Raw genomic sequence first — 24,272 nt, forward strand, 5'->3', positions numbered from 1 at the left:
AGGTACACATTTCCTTCAGATCCACCATGCTGACAGGGAGAAAGGTATGATTTTTATGTTTTAGGATTATCCTTCTTTTTATTTAACCATTGATATTGCAGATTATTATTAAACCATTATGGTTTATGTATGTACTGCTAATGTAAATAGCATAAGCTTGTTTTAACAATGTGTACACATTTCTCACAATACCCAGAAGYGAACAAGCATCACTGCTAAATGTACTGAGGCTTCCAGGTAATGACTTCTCTACTTAACACACACCCACTGACAGACAGACAGACAAGAGTCCATTTTACCTGGTTACATGGTCAAATCTCCACAGTGACGCTGTAACAGCCCAGGTGGAGGTTCCTGTACCAACCCAGGTTCCTGATCAGCAAGTCCACATGAAGCCATTGGTGAACCCTGTGTTGAAGCCTGTGGTGAATTCTGTGGTGAACCCTGTGTTGGCCCTATTGCAAAAGGTAGGGAGAGTCTAATGTGTTACAAAGATAATGTATCTTAACAGAGTTACATACAGTATCATATTCATTTGTATAGCAATTGACAATAACCATGTATAGTACCAGTCAAAAGTTTGGACACACCTACTCATTCAAGGGTTTTTCTTTATTTTGACTATTTTCTACATTGTAGAATAATAGTGAAGACATAAAAACTATGAAATAACACATATGGAATCATGTAGTAACCAAAAAAAGTGTTAAACAAATAAAAATATATTTTATACTTGAGATTCTTCAAAGTAGCCACCKTTTGCCTTTTATGCTTCATGACGAATGCTTTTCCAACAGTCTTGAAGGAGTTCCCACATATGCTGAGCACTTGTTGGCTGCTTTTCCTTCATTATGCGGTCCAACTCAGCCCAATCCATTTCAATTGGGTGATAGTCCCACTAAGCGCAAACCAGATGGGATGGCGTATTCCTGCAGAATGCTGTTGTAGCCATGTTGGTTAAGTGTGCCTTGAATTCGAAATCAATCACAGACAGTGTCACCAGCAAAGCACCCCCACACCATAACACATCCTCCTCCATGCTTCACAGTGGGAACCACACATGCAGAGATCATCCATTCACCTACTCGGCGTCTCACAAAGACACGGCGGTTGTAACTAAAAATCTCAAATTTGGACTCATCAGACCAAAGGACGGATTTCCACTGGTCTAATTTCCATTGCTCGTGTTTCTTGGCCCAAGCATGTCTCTTGTTCTTATTGGTGTACTTTAGTAGTGGTTTCTTTGCAGCAATTCGACCATGAAGGCCTGATTCATGCAGTCTCCCCTGAACAGTTGATGTTGAGATGTGTCTGTTACTTGAACTCTGTGAACCATTTATTTGGGCTGCAATCTGAGGTGCAGTTAACRCTAATGAACTTATCCTCTGCAGCAGAGGTAACTCTGGATCTTCCTTTCCTGTGGTGTTCCTCATGAGAGCCAGTTTCATCATAGCACTTGATGGTTTTTGCGACTGCACTTGAAGAAACTTTCAAAGTTCTTGAAATTTTCCAGATTGACTGACCTTCATGTCTTAAAGTAAGGATTGTCTGTCGTTTCTCTTTGCTTATTTGAGCTGCTCTTGCCATAATATGGACGTGGTCTTTTACCAAATAGGGCTATCTTCTGTATCCCCTACCTTGTCATAACACAACTGTTTGGCTTAAACGCATTAAAAAGGAAAGAAATTCCACAAATGAACTTTTAACAAGGCACACCTGTTAATTAAAATCCATTCCAGGTGACTACCTCATGAAGCTGGTTAAGAGAATGCCAAGAGTGTGCAAAGCTGTCATCAAGGCAAAGGGTGGCTACTTTGAAGAATGTCAAATATAAATTATATTTGGATTTGTTTAACACTTTGTTGGTTACTACATGATTCCACATGTGTTATTTCATAGTTTTGATGTCTTCACTATTAATCAAAAATATTTTTTATTAAATGGGATGAGTAGGTGTGTCCAAACTTTTGACTCGTACTGAACTTTCAAAATCCCTGTCAGTTCTTTCATTTACTTGCAGCAAGCCGTTGCCAACCCACTTGAGGCAGCTAGGCGACATGGCTACAACATGGACAAATTAGAACAAGTAACCGGAATAACACCCTTCTGGCTCAATGTGGCAGAGAGATTCATCAACGATGTGTGCGATAATGTCTTTCAAGTTCTGCAGTATTACAAGTCTAAAGGGATCCCTGTAGATCTCTCTGATTTCGCTTCATTTCAAGATGTTGGAGATAAGAGAGTCTTTAAGCAGTGGGAGGACTACACAACAGACGAGTTTACCTTGATTGTTGGCCGTCTGACTGAGCTCGTCCTCAATAACCTCATGGATAATTTCATGAAGGAGTGCCGAGGGGACATCAGTAAGCCCGAGTGTCTGACAGACCTAGGTTTCAACATGGACGTCTGCAATTTTCTTCGTGGATGGGCGGATTTCGCAGTCAGCATGACCGTGGTAAACGGACAGGGGATCAGTCGCACTCCAGGACCACTGCCCATGCCCGCCTGTTGGCCAAGGCGCCATTGTCGACCAACGCCGTGGCCCGAGAGTGCTCTCAAATCCACAAAGACTGGTTTAGAGGAGAGAGCAGGAGTCAACAGAACAGCCAACTCTGGATCAGAATCATCTGGGCCCTTAGTCACCAATAACCACAGTCAGGTAGCCAGCCAGTAGCACACAGAGACGCCCCAAACTGCAGCAGGGACAGAAAGAGATCACAGGTTWAGTGACCCAAACAGTTCTACGGTCGATTGCTGATCTTGGAAGGCATGGAGATCTACCCAACACCATCCACTGGACATCGGTCTGCTGATCTTGGAAGGCATGGAGATCTACCCAACACCATCNGCATGGAGATCTACCCAACACCATCCACTGGACATCGGTCTGCTGATCTTGGAAGGCATGGAGATCTACCCAACACCATCCACTGGACATCGGTCAGCCTCTGACATGAAAAAAAATGTGCATACTGCATTTCTGTTCTAGCAAAMAGCTCAAATTTGGCAATAAAGGCATTAAYCAAAGAAAATCTTGGTTCCTTTACCAATTATTCACGTACCAATTATTGTCGGTATGGGTGTTGAGATTTGCAGAAGGCCTAAATATTGGAAATTGTTGTTTCTTTTTTGTCATGATGCATTTTRTGTTTTCTTTATGAAGGTCAATATCACGGAAAGCTCATGCTATTGCTCCATTATTAATAACATTAGTAAAATGTTGGTATTTTTTGTTGTTGATTGGAGCCTTTACAATGTTGCCCTCAATGCCATTGCACAGTGGCCTASTTGCAGACGTTCTTCAACTGAACAGCCTATGAACACTGTGGACTCTGTTTGCACATGGACAGCTCCCAGTGTTGAATTCCTAAACTCAGAATGTGGGCCTGRTTCAACATTAGTTTCCCCAAACCAAATCTAATTGTCGTTCTGGAGCAGGGGAAAGAACTGAACATAAAAGGGACATAAATCAGTGTGGTGTCTTCTGCTTCACATTCCTTATCAAGCCACAATAGGGCCCTCTATTCTCATTGCACGTGGTGCGGCATGCCGTGGTCATGTCTCTCGGTCAGATAGTATACGTGGAAAGGATGAAAGAGTCGCTGGCCTTTTATCAATTAGATTGGCTCACCTCCTGCGTCCTCTCTCCTCCGTCCTCCTTTTGGAAAAAGGTTAATTGTACAAACCCCGCCCACTCTCCGCCTACCTGGAGGGGAGCCCTCCCCTCATTGGTCGCCACACACTTCCATCAAAGCTTGTTAAGAACAATCATGTCCACCTGAAAGAGGRGGAGCTACCCCTTTAAATACCCCACCTGCAATCATTTGTCCCCTTTCAACCAAACAGCACGGCTCACTAGAGATGTGTTACTGACTGTGCATATTGTATGACTGTGGTGTATGGCGACCAAGGTATTTAATTCCTATTATGTGGATTTGTTGTGCACTTCCCTTATTTGCCGATTGTGTAAAGCTAGCGTTTTGAGTTTTTATTTTGGGTATGTTTGCCCTTTTTACCCTGCGCCTCTGTTTTACATTACATTAATATAATATTTCTGTCTGTGCCAAGACACCCATTCTCACCATCTGCGTCTTTCAGCTGTGACATTTTTTTACCATTAGAAGCCTACAGACTTTTTCAATAAAAAGTCAAAAGGCTACCCTCATGTTTTTGCAGACATGTCCATTATCTCCTACCCAATCTGTTATTTTACAGTAATAGATAAGAGGCGGCGAAGTGGTAGGTGTACTGGAGGTAATGTGGTCTTTAGCTAGCCTTTTGACGCACAGGCAGCCCAATTCAGATGTTTTTATTAATTTGTCATTGGTCACGTGGGCAGCCGGTTTGGGTTCCGTGCCCTTGGTGCCCTTGGCAACGCAGACGCTCGTTGGCGCGGGCGAGCAGTGTGGGTAGATCTCAAAATGTATTTTTAAACGCTTGCTTCGGTGTAGTCAGCTGTTATACGGAACTCAAACCGGCTGCGAGCTTGCACCATCGTGCATACATTTATTTTGTCCCCCCACACAACGTGATCACGACACGCAGGTTAAAATATCAAAACAAACTCTGAACCAATTACATTAATTTGGGGACAGGTCAAAAAGCATTAAACATGTATGGCAATTTAGCTAACTAGCTGTCTTGTTTGCTACCATTTTCACGTTAATGGAGTAGGGACGTCAAAACCTGGACCGTGAAGTCAGAATTGGGACGCCCAATGATCCCATAKCTATCAGCCAAACAGCCATTGAGAATTCATTTCGTTCTGTTTTGACATGATGGGATACAGTTTCAGATTGGATTTTTGCAGCAAGTTAGAATTTACGCAGCAGGTTAGCATAATTAACGTAGCAGGTTAGCAGGATTAAGTRTAGGAAAAGGCTTAGCTAAAATTTTAAAAATAAAACTACTTTTGAAGTTAATTTGACAAAAGCTGTAACCCTTCTAGCCATGACAATGTTGTTCTCCCTGTCCTATACTGTATTTGGATTAATCTGAGGCTGTGTTAAAATTGAAAGCGAAAGTTCACCCCAGGAAACGCTGACACATCCAACCGAGACAGTTTACCGTGACAGCGTTTAACAAAGTAAAAGGAGTTGAAAAGTAAAGTGCAGTAGACGCTCTCCTTTCACCTGAGGGTTCTCGAGTTGTGGATTCGTTRGCCCATCTTGATTGAAGATGCCCCATAATTCTCGACCTCCCCAACCTCAAAGCGCTGGTTTTTCCTTTGAGAACACTCGCAGGTGAGTTCCTTTCTTAGTGGTCCATAAGGTAATTTGAGAAACATTTACTGCAATTCATTTTTTATTATGTATTGTGACAGTTCTTGGTGGATGTCAGGGGTTCGAGTCAAGACCATAACAATTCGCGCACAATTAAAGGGCAACTCCACTTTTCAACCTAATTTTCATTATCTCAGCACAATACCAATGTCAACCAGAGGCTTTTGGGAGGAACTATACGAGGACTGGCTGATTGTAATGCTATAATGGTATTAAACATATGGCAACCACATGTTTGACTCGGTCCATTTTTTTCTATTCCACCAAATACAATGGGCCACCCTCCTATAGTCCAAAGGAGGCTGGTGGGAGTAGCTAACATATGTGAAAAGGGCACATTTTCTATGTTTTGTAGAAAAAATATATAAAGTTCTACCAGATGACAAGTTAAAACATTTTCTAACACAGATTCACGGATGTGGAAACCAAGAAAATACCTTCCCTTGTTGCAGGTTTTGAAAATCACTTTACTTTTAATCCTACCCTGCGATTAAACAATTTTAGAACCTTTCTTTTTAACTACAGATCATAGAAACCCACTGTTTATACAAGCATTTCACTACACCCGCAATAACATCTGCTAAATATGTGTGACGAATAACAATTTTTTTTGTAGACCGATTTGGTGTTGGAGATTGAGGTTGAGWAGTGGCAGAATTGTCTTTTAATTTTCTGAATTTTATTCAATTTGTCTGCTTGTGTAAAATTGTGAACCTGCAGAAAAAGAATTAACAATATCGCAGTTTAAAACAGGATAATTACTGTAGGCCTACATTGTTAACATGTAAATAGTTTTAGCAGAGACAGCAGAGGAAGATTCCCTGAATAATTTCTGGTTTTAGTAGGCTTAGGTTTATAGCCCGACAGTTTTTTGGGGGGCCCGATAAAGTATATATTTTTTAAAGTAACGAAAAATAACCAGGCTATATACAGGGGGTACCGAGTCAATGTGCGGTGGTTAACAGGTTAGTCGAGGTAATTGAGCCAATATGTACATGTAGGTAGGGGTAAAGTGACTATGCATAGATAAAACCGCAAGTAGCAGCGTAAAATAAAAAGGGGGTGGGTGCAAATAGTACTGTTAGCCATTTGATTAACTGTTCGGCATTCTTATGGCTTGGGGGCAGAAGCTGTTAAAGAGCCTTTTGGACCTAGACTTGGCGCTAAAATACCGCTTGCTGTGCGGTAGCAGAGAAGTCTGAGTAGGGTGGCTGGAGTCTTTGACAATTTTTAGGGCCTTCCTCTGARACCGCCTTGTATAGAGGTCCTGGGTGGCAGGAAGCTTGGACCCAGTGATCGGCCGGGCTCTGCTTAGGCCAACACAAAGCCAGCTTCTCTAAATATACCCAACATTGCATAATAACAAGTTCTCACTGCAGGAATGCTGTGTTGGAGGGGAATTTGTCAGAGCTTGGTTACAGTTCTCCTAAGGCAAGGAAGACTGGAACCACCATCGCTGGCATAGTATTCAAGGTGAGAATCAGTCATTACACATTTTCCGTTTACTGTGATGTAGTGGTCTCAGGATTGAGCTCAGCACAAAGTATGATTATAGTTTGCGTTTCCTCCCTCCACAGGATGGGGTGATACTTGGAGCTGACACAAGAGCCACTGATGACATGGTGGTAGCTGACAAGAATTGCATGAAGATCCACTACATTGCACCCAACATCTAGTAAGTGCCACAAAGAATACACCTTGTACAGTATAATAGTGTAGCTTGTTTAACCCATATGTAGTTGAGCATCAGCCCCTGTACAATGGTATGCACAGACTGGGGCTTTCGTTGAAGTCTATTTGAACCACCATGTTTCACCCACTAATCCATTTTTATTGTAGCTGTTGTGGAGCAGGTGTGGCTGCAGATGCAGAAGTCACCACTCAGATGATGTCATCCAATGTGGAGCTGCACTCACTAAGCACAGGACGCCCTCCCCTTGTTGTCACGGTTACCCGACAACTGAAACAGATGCTCTTCAGGTGAGAGCATGAATGAGTTTGTGACGATGGGAAAATAAGACATCTACAGTGGCCATTCTCATAACATTGTTTGAATGCTGACAATCTAGTTACTTTCCAGGCCATAATAGAAAACTGCCACAATAGTGCCTTCATCAATATCAAATCCCTCATTTGATTACAATTTTATCACAAACATTATGATGCTATTACATTGTAGCTCTCCACCTGAATTGTGGCATCTGCAATGCTTCCATTCCAGGTACCAGGGACATATTGGCGCCTCTCTGATTGTTGGAGGTGTGGATGTGACTGGCGCTCACCTCTACAGTGTCTACCCACACGGCTCCTATGACAAACTACCATTCCTTACTATGGGTATTGATCTCACTTTTTATCTAGTCAATGCTTGACTTTGTCAGCGATGGAGACTTTTTTTGCACCATGTCCTTGTGTTTCAGTCCAGCATAATCKGATAGATGCCTGTATTGTTTGTCTTTGGTAATCATCTGCCATCAAATACTTCATCTGGGCCGTGGGAAGAGCTTCTAATGGTAAGTTGTATTGAATATTGAAACATTAGATAAAGGTAACAGTACTGCTGTTGTATTTGCAGGTTCAGGAGCAGGTGCAGCTATTTCTATCTTTGAAGACAGATACAGACCAAACATGGAGGTGAGATGCAGTTATTTACCATTGAACAGTTCATTTCATACAATCTATTGCTCACCTGTCTTATCTGTCTATCTTGCTCAGCTAGATGAGGCTAAAAAGCTGGTGCGGGATGCCATTGRGGCTGGMATTTTCTGTGACTTGGGCTCTGGCAGTAACGTGGACCTGTGTGTCATCACTCAGGCAGGGGTTCAGTACCTTAGGGGCTATGACCAACCTGCCCAGAAGGGGAAAAAGTGAGCCATACAAGTTTCTACTGGGCTACAACCAACACAATTGTGTGATTATTACTTGATTATTCATAATGTGAATTACAATATACTGTAAATCTTTCCTTTCTCTTTGCCCATTTCCAGAGAAGGACAGTACAAGTACAAGCCTGGCACCACTGCAGTTTTAACAAAGACGGTCACACCCCTGCCTCTGAACGTCGTTGATGAATCAATTCAYCTTATGGACACTCAGTAAAATGTATGCTGCTGCAGGCATTATCAAACCCACATGAATTCCAAAACTCATTAGTAAAAWTACTTACTACCAAAATACAATTAATGCATTTAGATGTTTTTTTTAAACCTATTAGCACAGGGCTGCCCAACCTTCCTGGAGATCTACAGTCCTGTYGGTTTTCAGTCCAACCCTAATTTAACACACCTGATTCTACCAATTAGCTGCTCAACWAGACCTTAACTAGCTGAATCAGATATGCTGAATTAGGGTTGGACTGAACCTACAGGACAGTAGATCTCCAGGAAGAGGGTTGGGCAGCCCTGTTTCTACCAGAACATGCATGCAATAGTACAACAGTCACTGATAACCCCACACCTGAATCTGTTAATTTTGTCTGTATAATTGTTTTTACTATTACAAGCTATTTTGTTATATTACTAGAGTATGACATACTACTGCTAGATATGCTGTTACTGTTAATATTTTTATAACCAACCATGCTTCACATTTYTACGTCCGGTGAAATATCTGGCTCATTGCTGTATCTGTGACACTACGATAATGTCATGTTAAATCACATACTCGAGCTGACTGACTTGTCCAATAAACAAGCAGCTTCATTTTCTCTAACACCACCCATTGGAGTAACGGTAAACAAGGCGTTTCCGTACGCCTATCGATACATCTCATTGGCTCTGCAAGGAGACCGATACCAAACAGCGTCGTTTGAATTTCGGTCACGTTGGTTCAGGGAGAGYTTTAGTCTTTGGTGCATTGTTGACAAAAAGCTCTTCACACAAAATTTGTATCGGCTGGTAAGTGTGGAATTTCGACACGTTCAAAAGTAATGCTAGCTCTGTATGGTTTGCTTAGTTAGCGGTGGCATGCTTGTTCAATGTAGCTAGCTAATTTAGTAGATGAAAAGCTCTATGAATAACTAGTTACGTAACGTTAGCTTTCTTACCTCCTTAAAATGAACGTGCCAGTTGCCGTTTTTTAATTCTTGATTTACAATTCTCTGGGTTCAACCCGATGCTAGCTAGATAACTAGTTAATGTAAGTCGTTTGTGGCGAGTTGGCTATCTGCTTGTTACCTTTTGAGTAAATGCGGTTTTTCATTGTTTCCAGTTTGGCCCTGGTTGAGTTCAGAGGCATCTTCAGGACGGTGCAACGTTACAGAACGTTCAGATACTTAACGTTAAGTGATAATGCCCAAAGGTTATTTTGAAGAAGGCACTCATACTTCCATGAGAAAGTCAATTCGCTGATCGTTCCTTCTATCGGTTTGGTTTTTAGAGACGTAAGCCATTCGTTAAGTCTTTTTGTTCTGTATCTATGGACGTGARCCAGTAGTTCGTTCAAAATGTTCCATACTGGCTGYCAACGTTCGTATCCCTTGCATGCTAGCTAGTCTACAACTACGGCTAACTTYGTCATGTCAAACATTGCAYCCAGAATAACAGCAAAGTAGCTGCGTTTGTTTAAGCTSTTTTCTAGCGACATTTATTTGGATAGGTCCATAAGAATGAGCTAATGATGCGCGATTTCGCCTGGCATAGAAAATGCGCTCTCTTGACAGGTCACTGTTCTGAGGAGCTAGCCAACAACACAGCTACTYCAATCACTTCAAACTGGAAATACAGACATCTAGCTGCCTTTAGTTTTAACTGTTTTCTGTAGACATTTCTTTGTATATATCCTTAATAATTATAACAGCTGTTCATGATTTCGACTGGCTAAGAAACGCTGCCTCTGCCTCGTCCCAACTCTTTCATTAGTGACAACTGTAGATGGAATTTCAATATTGAAACAGTTTTGCAAATGTCGGAGAGARTGACAGCAAGGTTTATAAAACATCTGCTGTTAACTTTAACAGCAGATGTTTTATAAACCTTGCTGTCAGTCTGCTAGTCTAACAGAKATGGGAGATAATGTCTAGATGCTTTTTATAGTGGAGATCAAGTTTATAAATTGCCMMGCTGGGCTGTTGAGACAGTGGATTTTGCAGRGAGATGGAACAYATTAAATAGGCATTTAAATGTCAGCTTTAYATGGTGGTAACTTGTGGAACAGACACTGGCTGGAATGCGGTTTTAACCAATCAGCATCCAGGACACGACCCATCCGTTGTATGTTTTCTGTATAACAGATTGCTTATCTTCAGAACGTTCAGATGTAGTGAAGAACGTTGCACCTATCAGAACACTCCCTTGAACGTGACCCCACGATGTCATGCCTGAGCCCAACATGACACAGCCAGAGTTACCAGACCATGGTAGATGCTAAGTGGGACCCTTGAGACAATCCTACTCTAAACCCTACCTAACCTTGGGCCCGCGTGTCACTGAGGGGGTTTGATGAATCTGGCCCGGGGTACACCGGGCTATGGCCCGTCACGTCACCGGCGAAAGCGGGGAGGGAGGAGCYCCCTTATTAAATATAAAAGTAATCTGCGTTGCTCGTTAATGTCAACAAGGCTCCATGGTGCATCGTCCTGAAACATATATSTCTTTTCCATAAATGTTTTAATAAAAAAATAAAAAGTTGGGAAGGCAGATAAATRGTTTCTCAGCAATCACTTTTGCATGTGAGTAAAGAATCCTACTACAATAATTCAGTGTTTGTCATGGTGACCCGAAGTAGCCATGGCAGAGAGCTCTGTAAATATGGTACATGTTTTGTGTTTTTTTACTGCATTTTTAAATCAACCTTCTTTGTTTTTGATAACTTGTTTTGGCTTGGCTAGCTAATATAGTGTGATTTTAATGATGCAGCAACACCAGATCAACAGCATCAGCTTTTTGGCCAACTGCCCTGGTTCTTAGAGGGAAGTGGACAGCGGTGTGAGGCGATGCAGAGGCTCGCCTCGTAGGYGGCTTTTCCAGACTACTGCTGAGGAGTAGTGGTTATACTGCCGCTTTTACAGTCGCTGAAGCATCACCCAGGTGGGTCCTACATTTCAGTAGTGGACGATCCAGCTTGCCTACGGAGAAGGAGCTGTGAACATCAAAGACGACGTGCCCGATGAAGAGCTCCGTGGCCTGTTTGTCAGATGTTTCTACCTACCTCCCTGGCTGCTCCATCTATGCTCCATCCGCTCAAGATACTACTTTTCTGAACTGCCTATCATCTAATGCTGTTGAAGACCATCACCCAAGAACGGACACATGTTGTTTTTTAAGAGACTTTGAGATTCAACTTTTTTCTCCTTTATTTAACTACGCAAGTCAGTTAAGAACAAATTCTTATTTACAATGATGGCCTAGGAACAGTAGGGGGTAATGTAGAAACGGATCTTGTCAATGTGTTACTTATTGATGTGATCAGTCTGGAGGGTAATGTAGAAATGGATCATGTCAATGTGATCAGTCTGGGGGGTAATGTAGAAACTGATCATGTCAATGTGTTACTAATTGATGTGATCAGTCTGGAGGTAATGTAGAAATGGATCATGTCAATGTGTTACTTATTGATGTGATCAGTCTGGAGGGTAATGTAGAAATGGATCATTTCTGCCTTGTTCGGGGGCAGAACGACAGATTTTTACCTCGTCAGCTCAGGGATTCGATCTAGCAACCTTTCAGTTACTGGCCCAACGCTCTAACCACTAGGCTACCTGCCACCCCTTTTGTACTGAAAAGCGCTATATAAAATGTATTATTACACATGCATAATTATGTCACTTTTGTTTTGAACCGAATTCGCTGTCGGACAGAGGAGCACCTGGCTCACTCCTGGTAGGCAGCCCGGTTCCAAATCGAATACGATACTCTTTCAGCCGGTGTAAAACACGCCTACCAGTAAGCTCGGTCGAGCTTAATTGAACCCCCTCACTCATTCATTCCATGGAGGGCTGAGTGTCTGCGGGTTTTCACTCATCCCTTGTACTTGATTAATCAATTAAGTTAATTAATTAGTTCGGAACTACCTTCACCTGGTTGTCTAGGGTTTAATTGGACACAATTTTGAAAGGGGAATAACAAAAACGAGTAGATACTCAGGACCTCTGTGGAATGAGTTTGACACCTCTGTCATTTTTTCAGTATGCATTTTGAGTCCAACCCTTTCTATTCTTCTTTTCCAATATACACCATATGGCTAAAAGAGGGTCGTGTGTGTGTGTGTGTGTGATGACATGCAAGATTAATGACGAAGACCATGCAAACCTATATGGTCAATACTGGAGCAAGTCACAACGCATTTACTTTTCTCTATCTCCTCTTCACTATCAGGCAACCGTTTGGGTTCATTGACGCTGTTTTGTGAACTAGTATTGGAGGATGCCTCGTCGCGATCCTGACAGTTCTGCAAACCGGCGCAAGGGTGCAATACCCAAGCGTCGGCCTCCAGCCTCGAACGCGACTGCTTCAACATCAAAGGCACCACGGCTGAGCGGACCATCAGGTGAGGAGAATAGGGAGAAGGGGGAATGTGGGTTGGACTCATGGCTTCTCAATGCTTACACTGAAGCAAACTGTTTTTGTTTAGCTATGGACAGTGCATTGGGAAAGTATTCAGACCTTGACTTTTTCCACAATTTGTTACATTACAGCCTTATTCTAAAATGATTTATTTTTATTTTTATTATCCCTCATCAATCTACACACAATACCCGATAATGACAAAGCAAAAAACAGGTTTTTAGACATTTTTGCAAATGTATAAAATTATTTAAAAAATGGAAATAATACATTTACACAAGTATTCACCCTTTACTCAGCACTTTGTTGAATCACCTTTGGCAGCGATTACAGCCTCGGGTCTTCTTGGGTATGACGCTACAAGCTTGGCACACCAGTATTTGGGGAGTTTCCTATTCTTCTCTGCAGATCCTCTCAAGCTCTGTCAGGTTGGATGGGGAGCGTCGCTACGCAGCTATGTTCAGGTCTCTCCAGAGATGTTCAAGTCTGGGCTCTGGCTGGGCCACTCAAGGACATTCAGAGACTTGTCCCGAAGCCACTCCTGCGTTGATTTGACTGTGTGCTTAGGGTTGTTGTCCTGTTAGAAGGTGAACCTACTCCCTATTCTGGGGTCCTGAGCGCTCTGGTGCAGGTTTTCATCAAGGATCTCTCTGTACTTTGCTCCGTTCATCTTTCCCTCGATCCAGACTAGTCTCCCAGTCCCTGCCACTGAAAAACATCCCCACAGCATGATGCTGCCACCACCATGCTTCACCGTAGGGATGGTGCCAGGTTTCCTCCAGACGTGACACTTGGCATTCCCGTCAAAGAGTTCAATTTTGGTTTCATCAGACCAGAGTATCTTGTTTCTCATGGTCTGAGAGTCCTTTAGGTGCAGTTAGGCAAACTCCAGCGGGCTTTCATGTGCCTTTTACTGAGGAGTGACTTCCGTCTGGTCACTCTACCWTAAAGGCATGATTGGTGGAGTGCTGCAGACATTGTTGTACTTCTGGAAGGTTCTCCCATCTCCACAGAGGAACTCTGGAGCTTGTGTCATAGTGACCATCGGGTTCTTGGTCACCTCCATGACCAAGGCCCTTCTCCCCCGATTGCTCAGTTTGGACGGACAGCGTTAGGAAGAGTCTTGGTTGTTCCAAACTTCTTCCATTTAAGAATGTTGGACCTTCAATTGCTGCAGAAATGTTTTGGTACCCTTTCTCAGATCTGTGCCTCGACACAATCCTGTCTCGGAGCTCTACACACAATTCCTTCGAGCTCATGGCTTGGTTTTTGCTCTGACATGCACTGTCAACTGTGGGGCCTTTATATAGACAGGTGTGTACCTTTCCAAATCATGTCCAATCAATGAATATACCACAGGTGGATTCCAATCAAGTTGTAGAAACATCTCAAGGATGATCAAAGGAAACCGGATGCACCTGAGCTCTATTTCAAGTCTCATAGCAAAGGGTCGAATATTTATGTAAATAAGGTATTTATGTTTTTTTATTTTAATACATTTGCATGTATAAAAAAACAGGTTTGCTTTGACATTATGGGTATTGTGTGTAGATGAGGATAATAAAAAAATAAAAAGGCTCTGACATAACAAAATGTGGGAAACGGGAAGGGGTCTGAATGCTTTATGAATGCACTGTATGTGACCACTAGTTGAAAGTGTTCCAATGAAGAAATATAAGGTTCTTTCTCATTGTGTAAAGATGATCTGGGTCCCTCTAGCCTCTGCAGGTCCAGCTCCCTCCCTGCGAAAAAAGAGAAGGTTTCGCCCTGGCACCCGAGCTCTGATGGAAATTCGCAAGTACCAGAAGAGCACTGACTTGCTTTTGCGCAAGAGACCGTTTGCACGCCTGGTACGATACCCCTGGTTCTGTCCTTCTTGTCTGGTAGAGGTTGGTTAGCACATGGCTCCTGCGAACCGATTTTATAACCACCATTTTGTCTATAGTCACCTTACATTCCTAGATGGATGCTGCCACTGTCTGACAATACATTACTTGTTGATAATGCATAGTTAGCCCTGTGAACTTTACCCTTTTTTTGGTTGCAAAATCAACAGTTCCCCGCATATTATCCGAGAGCTTGCATATTTGACCAATCACCATACTATTACCGCATACAACAGTCAAATCATCGCAATATTACTCACGCAACTGACCAATCACTGCACTACAATAAGGGGGTTTGCAATTTGGACCAATTAAGTCACGTCACCAGACATCCCTTGTCAGTGCATTTTCTTGACAAGTTGGACAAAATCATTGCAAAATGACAGAATTGGCGCAGCAGTGAATTGCAAGGTTGTTTACTCAGGTTGTCTACGCAGGTTCGGGAAGTGTGCCAGAATTATAGCAGGGACTTCATGAGATGGCAGGTGAACGCTCTTCTGGCTTGCAGGAGGTATGTTGGTTCCCACTTCTGTGCTTATTTGAATAACTGTTATATCAATTCTCGACCAGGGGTCTCCAACATTTTCTAGCATGTGAGCTACTTTATAAAAATGAAACAAGTGTCGTGTCTTTGGCTATGCCGGATTAAGTGAATGACATGCTATTCTATAAAATCGTTTCTCCGTAATAATATTACCTGATTGAGCAATCATGTAAATGTAATTAACTAGAGTCGGGGCACCACAAAAAATATTTATAGAGCTGTTATCTTCCGAATAAACTCTAAAGACCTAGTAATATTTTAACTCAATAGCAGTCAATATTAATCGTCACCTTATTTCAGTCTCATCTGAAATTGTAAATGCTTGGTTATCTTCACGAACCCTGGCTAACAAGTTGAATCAGCAATACCAAAATTGGGTTTAATTATTTATTTACTAAATACCTAACTAATCACACAGAATTACATATACACAGAATGAATCATACCTTGATTACAAATTACATCATAAAGGAAAACGTCCCTAGCGGGCGGAACAGATATGACAGCTAGTTACACAAAAGAAAAGGGTCTGGGTTTGAGTGAAAGAGCGGGAAGACTGAGGATCAAAGGGCGAAGCTGTGCTATCGTAAATGCAGTATCTTATGCATTCTAAATTACCGCCCATTTGGAAAAGGAAAATGCAATAAATATTTACTCTGAGCTGCACTTCGGTAGGTTGGTGGTAGATCGGAGGCTGTGTTGCCCAACCGAGTCCTTTGTCCTTTGAAGAATGTCTCTGGTGGTCAATTGGATACGTTGTAGTAACGTCGTTGTGTGGTATACGGGATACTCTGTCTGTTCTAGCCCTCGTTTGCAGCTGCTGTTGCTAACTCAACGGCTAGGAGGGATCACTTCTGTTGTGAATAAGAGTTCAAAGTTCATACCATTCGCAACCAAAGCTCACGCTGATGTTGGCTTAGTTCTGTAGTTGACATGTTAGTCCTTTTAACGTATGGACCGTCGTCCTCACATCCTCAGAACAGATAGTTACATTTTCGTCAAGGGCTATGTTTCCTGTCAATATACTGTTTTCAAAAAATAATGGTTAAATAAAACTCAAGTGGGGCACTATAAAATCGGATGAATTTTCTTTTTTAATTTGACTGTTTTTAGATTTATTTTTAAATTGATGTTCTGAGTCAATGTTTAAATCACATCAGAAATTTTGTTTTTGTTGTTGGTATGAATTGATTTGTGTMTAATTCCCCTTTAATTGCACATCTGGCCCTTTTTAAATGCGCATCTAGTGTGCCGGTCTAGTGATGTTTCTGTACTGCWGCTGTCTATTTCATGGCAAAGTTTGCAAATAACAAATAAATGATAGAATTTCTCATTATATACTTCTGCCAGGTAAGCCTACTTTGCAGTTAACATTCAATTGAGAAGGTTTCTGGYAAAGTATTTCTGTCAACCCACAAGACAGTTATCACATCAAGTGGCAGTGGCTACACATGGAGTGATATACAAAGCCCCGCACCACACCGGGGGGAAAAAGGGGCAATATTGCTGGAAATTAATTGGCATATATTGTGTTTAAGTTTGGCTTTTTAAGCCAATAGTGGCTAACGGTGGGGGATAATGTTGCGTTGGTTAAATAATACAGTCGTATGAAAAAGTTTGGACACCCCTGACAATTTCCATGATTTCCATTTATAAATAATTGGGTGTTTGGATCAGCAATTTKATTTTGATCTATCAAATAACTGATGGACACAGTAATATTTCAGTAGTGAAATTAGGTTTATTGGATTAACAGAATGTGCAATATGCATCAAAACAAAATTAGACAGGTGCATAAATTTGGGCACCCCAATAGAAAAATCACATCAATATTTAGTAGAGCCTCCTTTTGCTAAAAAAACAGCCTCTAGAAGCTTCCCATAGCCTCTGAGTGTCTGGATTCTGGATGAAGGTATTTTGGACCATTCCTCCTTACAAAACATCTCCAGTTCAGTTAGGTTTGATGGTTGCCGAGCATGGACAGCCCGCTTCAAARCATCCCACAGATTCTCAATGATATTCAGYTCTGGGGACTGGGATGGCCATTCCAGAACATTGTACTTGTTCCTCTGCATAAATGCCCGGGTAGATTTTGAGCAGTGTTTTGGGTCGTTGTCTTGTTGAAATATCCAGCGCCGGCGTAAKTTCAACTTTGTGACTGATTCTTCAACARTATTCCCAAGAAATCTGCTGATATTGAGTGGAATCCATGCGACCCTCAACTTTTAACAAGATTCCCAGTACCGGTACTGGCCACACAGCCCCACAGCATGATGGAACCCCCACCAAATTTTACTGTGGGTAGCAAGTGTTTTTCTTGGAACGCTGTGTTCTTTTGCCGCCATGCATAACGTCCCATGTTATGACCAAATAACTCAATCTTTGTTTCATCAGTCCACAGCACCTTATTCCAAAATGAAGCTGGCTTGTCCAAATGTGCATTTGCATACCTCAAGCGACTCTGTTTGTGGCGTGTGTACAGAAAAGGATTCTACCGCATCACTCTCCCATACAGATTCTCCTTGTGCAAAGTGCGCTGAATTGTTGAACGATGCACAGTGACACCATCTGCAGCAAGATGATGTTGTAGGTCTTTGGAGGTGGTCTGTGGGCTGTTTTTGACCGTTCTCACCATCCTTCGCCTTTGCCTCTCCGATATTTTACTTGGCCTGCCACTTCTGGCCTTAACAAGAACTATGCCTGTGGTCTTCCATTTCCTCACTATGTTCCTCACAGTGGACAGACATCTTAAATCTCTGCGATGGGTTTTTGTYGCCTTCCTCTAAACCATAATGTTGAACAATCTTTGTTTTCAGGTCATTTGAGAGTTGTTTTGAGGCCCCCATGTTGCCACTCTTCAGAGGAGAGTCAAAGAGAACAACTTGCAATTGGCCACCTTAAATACCTTTTCTCATGATTGGATGCACTTGTCTATGAAGTTCAAGGCTTAATGAGCTCACCAAACCAATTGTGTGTTCCAATTAATCAGTGCTAAGTAGTTACAGGTATTCAAATCAACAGAATGACAAGGGTGCCCACATTTTTGCATAGCCTATTTTCACATTGATTTAATTTCATACAACTTAATATTGCTACACTAAAAATCTTTGTCTGGACAATACCCCAGTACTCAGCTTTTATTAGAAAATTAATGGCATGCCACTGTGATCATTTTCTGTGACGACAGAGTAAATTATGATGCAGCCTCAGAGGGGTGCCCAAACCTTTTCATWCGACTGTAGCTGGGAGTTTGCGGTGTCTGGTACTTGTGAGATTTGTTTTGACAGTTTGTGGTGGAACATTGCAGCTACTGGTAGCTCGTGATCGACATGTTGGAGACCCCTGCTCTAAACCCTTCTTACAGTTTAAAATGATTAACAACATCATAGTACACATTCTTATTATTATTTGTATTTTTTACATATCGGCAATAAATAAAAAATCCCCTCTGCATTTTTTGTATCTCTATTAATGGTGTTGTCAATATGAACGTTTGCTGGTCATTGTTTGACACCATTATTTCTCTTCCAGGCTGCAGAGGCTTTCCTCGTTTTACTGTTTTCCGACGCCTYCTTGTGTACCATACACGCCAAGCGTGTAACGCTGTTCCCCCGTGACATTCAGCTTGCCCGGCGAATTCGAGGAGTGGATGATCTCTGAGAATGCTCAGATGAGCAGTTTGGCTTGGGATGAGGTCTGTTGTAGCCTCTCTTTTTTTTTTTTTTTTTTACTCAAGCTCAGCCAAGGTGACCTTGGATCATGGACCATGGGGTGTTGAGGACCTAACAATGCTATGTTTTGATGCAAAGCATTAGTGGACCTAATTTGCCCCAAACATACATGCATTATGTTCATGCCAGTTATAACCTCAGTATATTCTATAACAAAATGCTAACTCAGGCAAAGACTGTTGACCAATGTTTTGCATTTAGAAACATATTTTTTGGTACATTGTGAAGGAAAAACACTGTGTTGGGTATACTGCTTTAGTTCATCTGTGTTTTGGGCCTCGTGGTACCTAAGCCAAGTTAGTATACTGGTAAAATCTGTAAATATTAGATTTTTTGTAAATAATTTTTTGATAAATTGTTTTCATGTTGGATTTAAATAAATGTTTTTATTCGGTACGAAAACAATTAGAAATGGCTCACATTTGTATACCTCTGTTTCATATGTGCAGGGATAAAATCATAGAATTACATGTAGTGGACTATTWTAATGAAGGGTTATTGTACCACTACAGATCCATTCCTTAGAACCTGGACATTAGTTTCTTTCATGTTAACCTGTTATTTGTCATGCCCAATTTTAACATGTCTCTGTGGCGTTGGTGTGCATGTGGTTTCATCCACCGCCTTTTGTCTTCATCTGATGGTGTGGTGTTGCCAGATGCCCCTTTTGGCTCCCCTTTTTTAATTGGTCCCTTGGGACAGCCTGATCTACAAGCTTTCCCAGCAGGCAGCCAATCATCTTCTCACACCTGCCTTGAACAGCTTCAGATGGTCCTGTTTACAGGTGTGCTAGGGCATCACTTGTGACTGCGAAACACACCGGACAACATTTAGAGAGTTAGATGTTTAAACGGCGCAGCAGTTGAACGACTACAGACAAGTGGGAACACTGTTTTTGCGTAGCATCCCTTTAATGGCGAGGATTTTTTTGAGTCAAAGAGTAGGTGTTCATGTATTCACATGGACAGAGAATAGTACTGTTTTATTCAAGTGCCATAATGTACATTTAATGTCATTTTAAAGAGGATATTATTCATGGTTCCAAAATAAGTGGATTCTTTCGGGCCATCAACACATCAGGTAAGACAATTTTATGCTCTTGAGTCTAGTCAAGCCAATTCATTGAATAGCAATGGTAAGAGCAATACATGCAAGTAAACAACATGGAATAAGAATGTATTGTAAATGTTTGTTAAAGGTGCATTTTAGGATTGGAGATGGAAGTATCCACTGCAAGGATAGTGTTAGAAATAAACTTAATGAAGTTGTGTAATGAATAAACAAGAACTCTTTAAATGTCTTATTGTTATTTGATGTGATCCACATCCCTCTTTTCCCCCTCTGCCACAAGGGCAATCATGGTGTCACCAGAGCAGCACCCTGGAGGGCTTATTGTATGGCAGCCTCCATGGTGACAAGGGGGAGGGGTCTGTGAACCAAGGGAGCAGCCAGTCAGGAGAGGAGAATTCCATAGCAAGTGTAAGCCCCAGCTAGCCGGAACCAATTATGTTTGTCTGTAGCCTGGTCCCAGACGTTTCTGACGGCCAATAGTCAAAGGAGTTGGCTGAAACCCATACACTCCTGTAGAAGGGGCCTATATAATAGCATATGCCCCAGGTTTGTGAGCGATCAAATATTTTTTATTAACATTCCTAAACAGACATTGTATCTGAATTAAACAAATTTGGGAATTGGATTAATTCTTGACCAAATATGATTACATTTTGATAGTATTTTTTTTTACAATCTAGTGGTGTGAGAACAGCCTCAATGCTGACCCAGGGGCCCTACACGCCATGTGTTTTCTATGGGTTTTTATGAATAGACCTTGATTTGCAAGCTTCGCATAAAGAGAAGCTCTGCTCCTTTTTTGCACTGCTCCAGTAGTGAGTGTCTGACTACATCATAATTAACATGCATGTGCGCATGATTYTTTGATGGAAGGAATAGTAATCGCAGGATAACCAGGAAATGTGTGTCTCTTTTTATAGAGTGGCCTCCAAATGGCCTGAAATGTCTCTTCATGGCCCTGTTGAATTACCAATGTTAATCATTGATCTGACATGAGTCAGCTTATCATGTCAAATCTGTGATTACCTCAAGTAAGAGAGGAGGGAGGGATGCCTTTGTAAAGTATTAGAACAGAGCCCTTGAACCCAGGAATTACCTTTCTATTCTTGCTTTGCAGTCTCCAGCTACAGGCATAGCAGGAGCCACTGGTGTGTGCCAGCTGCAGGGAGTGTGTTTGCAACCGCTTTCTCCTATTGGCTGCCGGGCGGGCATGGCACGCGGCGTGTCTCCGCTGTAGCCAATGTCAGTGTGAGCTCAAGACGCACCTCACTCTACTGCCGTGACGGCAGCATCTACTGCCAGCAGGACTACTGCAGGTGACTCAACAGTCTTCACCCACTTTACAAACCTCTGCTCTGGTTGATTTGAATCTCCCTCTACCTAATGTACTTATCTGCACCAGACTACCCATTTGGTTGTTTTGGTCCCATCTTCATTTTCTTGTGCTGTACTACTCTGTAGGCTACTGGCAATCTTCTATTTGTACACTTTTCTCTTCCGTCGAAGGTGATTTCCTTAASTGGATGTTAATGTTGTAAAAGACCTGCTCTGGCCTCGTATTGTTCAAGAATAATGAGCGCTAACTGATCGTATTTCTCTACCTGGCCAGGTTATTCAGTGTGGGACGATGCGCCGGCTGCTCCCAGCCAATGCCGTRGTCAGCAATGGTCATGAGGTCTGGTGATCTGACCTTTCACCCCGAATGCTTTTCCTGTCAGCGGCAGCACATACACAGTTTATTAGGTACACAATCCTGTTTCTGAAAATGGTTKATTCCTACAGACAGTGAGTCATGTGGCTTGCTATATAAAGCATGCAGACAGGCATCAAGGCATTCGGTTACTGTTCAAATGAACTTCAGAATGGGCAAAACGAGTGAACTAAGCGACTTTGAGCGCAGTATAATCGTTGGTGCCAGGCGCACCTGTTCCAGTATCGTCGACATGGCCGGCCTCCTGGGCTTTTCATGCACAACAGTGTCTAGGGTTTACCGACAAAGGTGCAACAAACAAGAGACATCCAGTCAGCGGCAGTCCTGTGGTCGAAAACAGCGGGCGACAAACAGGCAAATGACAGCGCGGTATAACAATGGTGTGTGTGGAACTGTGGGCACGCGATCAACAACACTGGACAATTGAGGAGTGGGAAAAAATTGCCTGGTCTGACGAATCCAAGTTCCTGTTGTGGCGTAAACGGCATGAGTCCATGGCCCCATCCTGCCTGGTGTCAACGATACAGGCTGGTGGCAGTGGTGTAATGGTGTGGGAAATGTTTTCCTGGCAAACGTTAGGTACCTTGATACCAATTGAGCAACGTTTGAACGCCACACCTTGTAGAATCCATGCCCCGAAGAATTCAGGGTTTTCTGGAGGCAGAGGGGGGTTTGACCTGGTACTAAATCAAATGTTAATTGTCACATGCTTCATAAACAACAGTTGTAGACTAACAGTGAAATGCTTACTTACGGGCCCTTCCCAACAATGCAAAATACAATAAATTATAATAGAAGAAATAACATGAGGAATAAATACACAATGAGCAATGATAGCTTGGCTATATATCAATCAAATGTTTCATGAGCTGAAATACAAAATCCCAGAAATGTTCTATATGCACAAAAAGCTTATTTCTCTCAAATGCTGTGCACAAATTTTTTACATCCCTGTTAGTGAACATTTCTCAGTTACCAAGATAATCCATCCACCTGACAGGTGTGGCATATCAAGAAGCTGATTAAACACCATGATCATTACACAGGTGCACCTTGTACTGGGGACAATAAAAGGCKATTTTAAAATATGCAGTTTTGTCACACAACACAATACCACAGATGTCTCAAGATTTGAGGGAGTGTGCAATTGGCATGCTGACTGCAGGAATTTCCACCAGAGTTGTTCCCAGATAATGTTAAGTTAATTTCTCTACCATAAGCCACCTGCAAAGTCGTCTAAGAGAATTTCGCAGTATGTCCAACCAGCCTTACAACTGCGACCATGTGTAACCACGCCAGCCTAGGACCTCCACTTCCGGCTTCTTCACCTGCAGGATCGTCTGAGGGGGGGTATTTCTGTCTGTTATAAAGACCTTTTGTGGGGGGAAAACTCATTCTGATTGGCTGGGCCTGGCTCCCCWGTGGGGAAATTCATAGATTAGGGCCCAATTTATWTAAATTGACTGATTTCCTGAACTCGGTAAAATCCTTTAAATTGTTGCATGTTGAGTTTATTTTTGTTCAGTATATAATAATGCTATGGTAAATTTAAGCATTTTAGGATTATTCCTTGTGACTCCTTGTTTTGTTCCACAGTTTGTCATGGTTGTTATGATATCAGTATGTGCACGTAGTTTAGAGTTTCAAGGTTCAATGTCATGTGCACAAGTACAGTGAAATGCCTTTCTTGCAAGCTCTAAACCCAACAATGCAGTAATCAATAACGAGATGTATAGGTGTTTGTGATTTATATTGTGCACAGTAAGTGCCAGGAAATGTGTATGTGCAAGATCAAATAACCCAACCCCACCCCAAATATGACAATATGAGGTCTTTGTATTTTATTAAATGGTCTGTATTAACTAATGGAAGTATACAGTTGGAGTCGGAAGTTTACATTAAAACTAGTTTTTCAAACAATCCACAAATTTCTTGTTAACAAAGTATAGTTTTGGCAAGTCGGTTAGGACATCTYCTTTGTGCATGACACAAGTCATTTTCCCCAAAATTGTTTACAGACAGATTATTTCACTGATYATTCACTGTATCACAATTCCAGTGGGTCAGAAGTTTACATACACTAAGTTGACTGTGCCTTTAAACAGCTTCCAGAAAATGATGTCATGGCTTTAGAAGCTTCTGATAGGCTAATTGACATAATTTGAGTCAATTGGAGGTGTCTGTAGATGTATTTCAAGGCCTACCTTCAAACTCAGTGCCTCTTTGCTTGACATCATGGGAAAATCAAAGGAATTCAGCCAAGACCTCAGAAAAACAATTGTAGCCCTCCACAAGTCTGGTTCATCCTTGGGACCAATTTCCAAACGCCTGAAGGTACCACGGCCATCTATAAAAACAATAGTACGCAAGTATAAACACCATGGGACCATGCAGCCGTCATACCGCTCAGGAAGGAGATGCATTCTGTCTCCTAGAGATGAACGTACTGGTGCGAAAAGTGCAAATCAATCCCAGAACAACAGCAAAGGACCTTGTGAAGATGCTGGAGGAAACAGGTACAAAAGTATCTATATACACAGTAAAA

General features: G+C 42.0%; 2 protein-coding genes across 4 annotated transcripts; both read left to right on the forward strand.

Moving 5' to 3' along the window:
- Window positions 1–3,862: 3,862 nt before the first annotated feature.
- LOC111955642 (proteasome subunit beta type-7-like) lies at window positions 3,863–8,998 on the forward strand. Of its 2 annotated transcripts, XM_023975881.3 has the most exons (9): window positions 3,863–3,911; window positions 5,019–5,243; window positions 6,662–6,755; window positions 6,860–6,957; window positions 7,122–7,262; window positions 7,504–7,619; window positions 7,858–7,916; window positions 7,998–8,149; window positions 8,270–8,998. In XM_023975881.3, the coding sequence occupies exons 2-9, from the start codon at window positions 5,179–5,181 to the stop codon at window positions 8,379–8,381; spliced, it is 837 nt and encodes a 278-aa protein (XP_023831649.1). In that variant the 5' UTR covers window positions 3,863–3,911; window positions 5,019–5,178; the 3' UTR covers window positions 8,382–8,998. The 2 variants fall into 2 exon arrangements, with proteins under 2 accessions (XP_023831649.1, XP_070292404.1); XM_070436303.1 differs by lacking the exon at window positions 3,863–3,911 and having other exon boundaries at window positions 4,718–5,243.
- Window positions 8,999–9,076: 78 nt separating this feature from the next.
- LOC111955646 (histone H3-like centromeric protein A) lies at window positions 9,077–23,647 on the forward strand. 2 transcript variants are annotated; one of them, XR_011474474.1, is made up of 7 exons: window positions 9,077–9,178; window positions 12,596–12,767; window positions 14,504–14,634; window positions 15,108–15,189; window positions 18,753–20,424; window positions 21,134–21,332; window positions 21,626–23,647. XR_011474474.1 is itself a non-coding variant. In XM_070436306.1 (5 exons), exons 2-5 carry the CDS (start codon window positions 12,644–12,646, stop codon window positions 18,872–18,874), a joined length of 459 nt encoding a protein of 152 aa, XP_070292407.1. In that variant the 5' UTR covers window positions 9,077–9,178; window positions 12,596–12,643; the 3' UTR covers window positions 18,875–20,630. The 2 variants fall into 2 exon arrangements, 1 of the variants encoding a protein (XP_070292407.1); XM_070436306.1 differs by lacking the exons at window positions 21,134–21,332; window positions 21,626–23,647 and having other exon boundaries at window positions 18,753–20,630.
- Window positions 23,648–24,272: the final 625 nt, after the last annotated feature.

Source organism: Salvelinus sp. IW2-2015, linkage group LG31 (assembly GCF_002910315.2).
Source record: "Salvelinus sp. IW2-2015 linkage group LG31, ASM291031v2, whole genome shotgun sequence".
Taxonomy (NCBI): Eukaryota; Metazoa; Chordata; class Actinopteri; order Salmoniformes; family Salmonidae; genus Salvelinus; species Salvelinus sp. IW2-2015.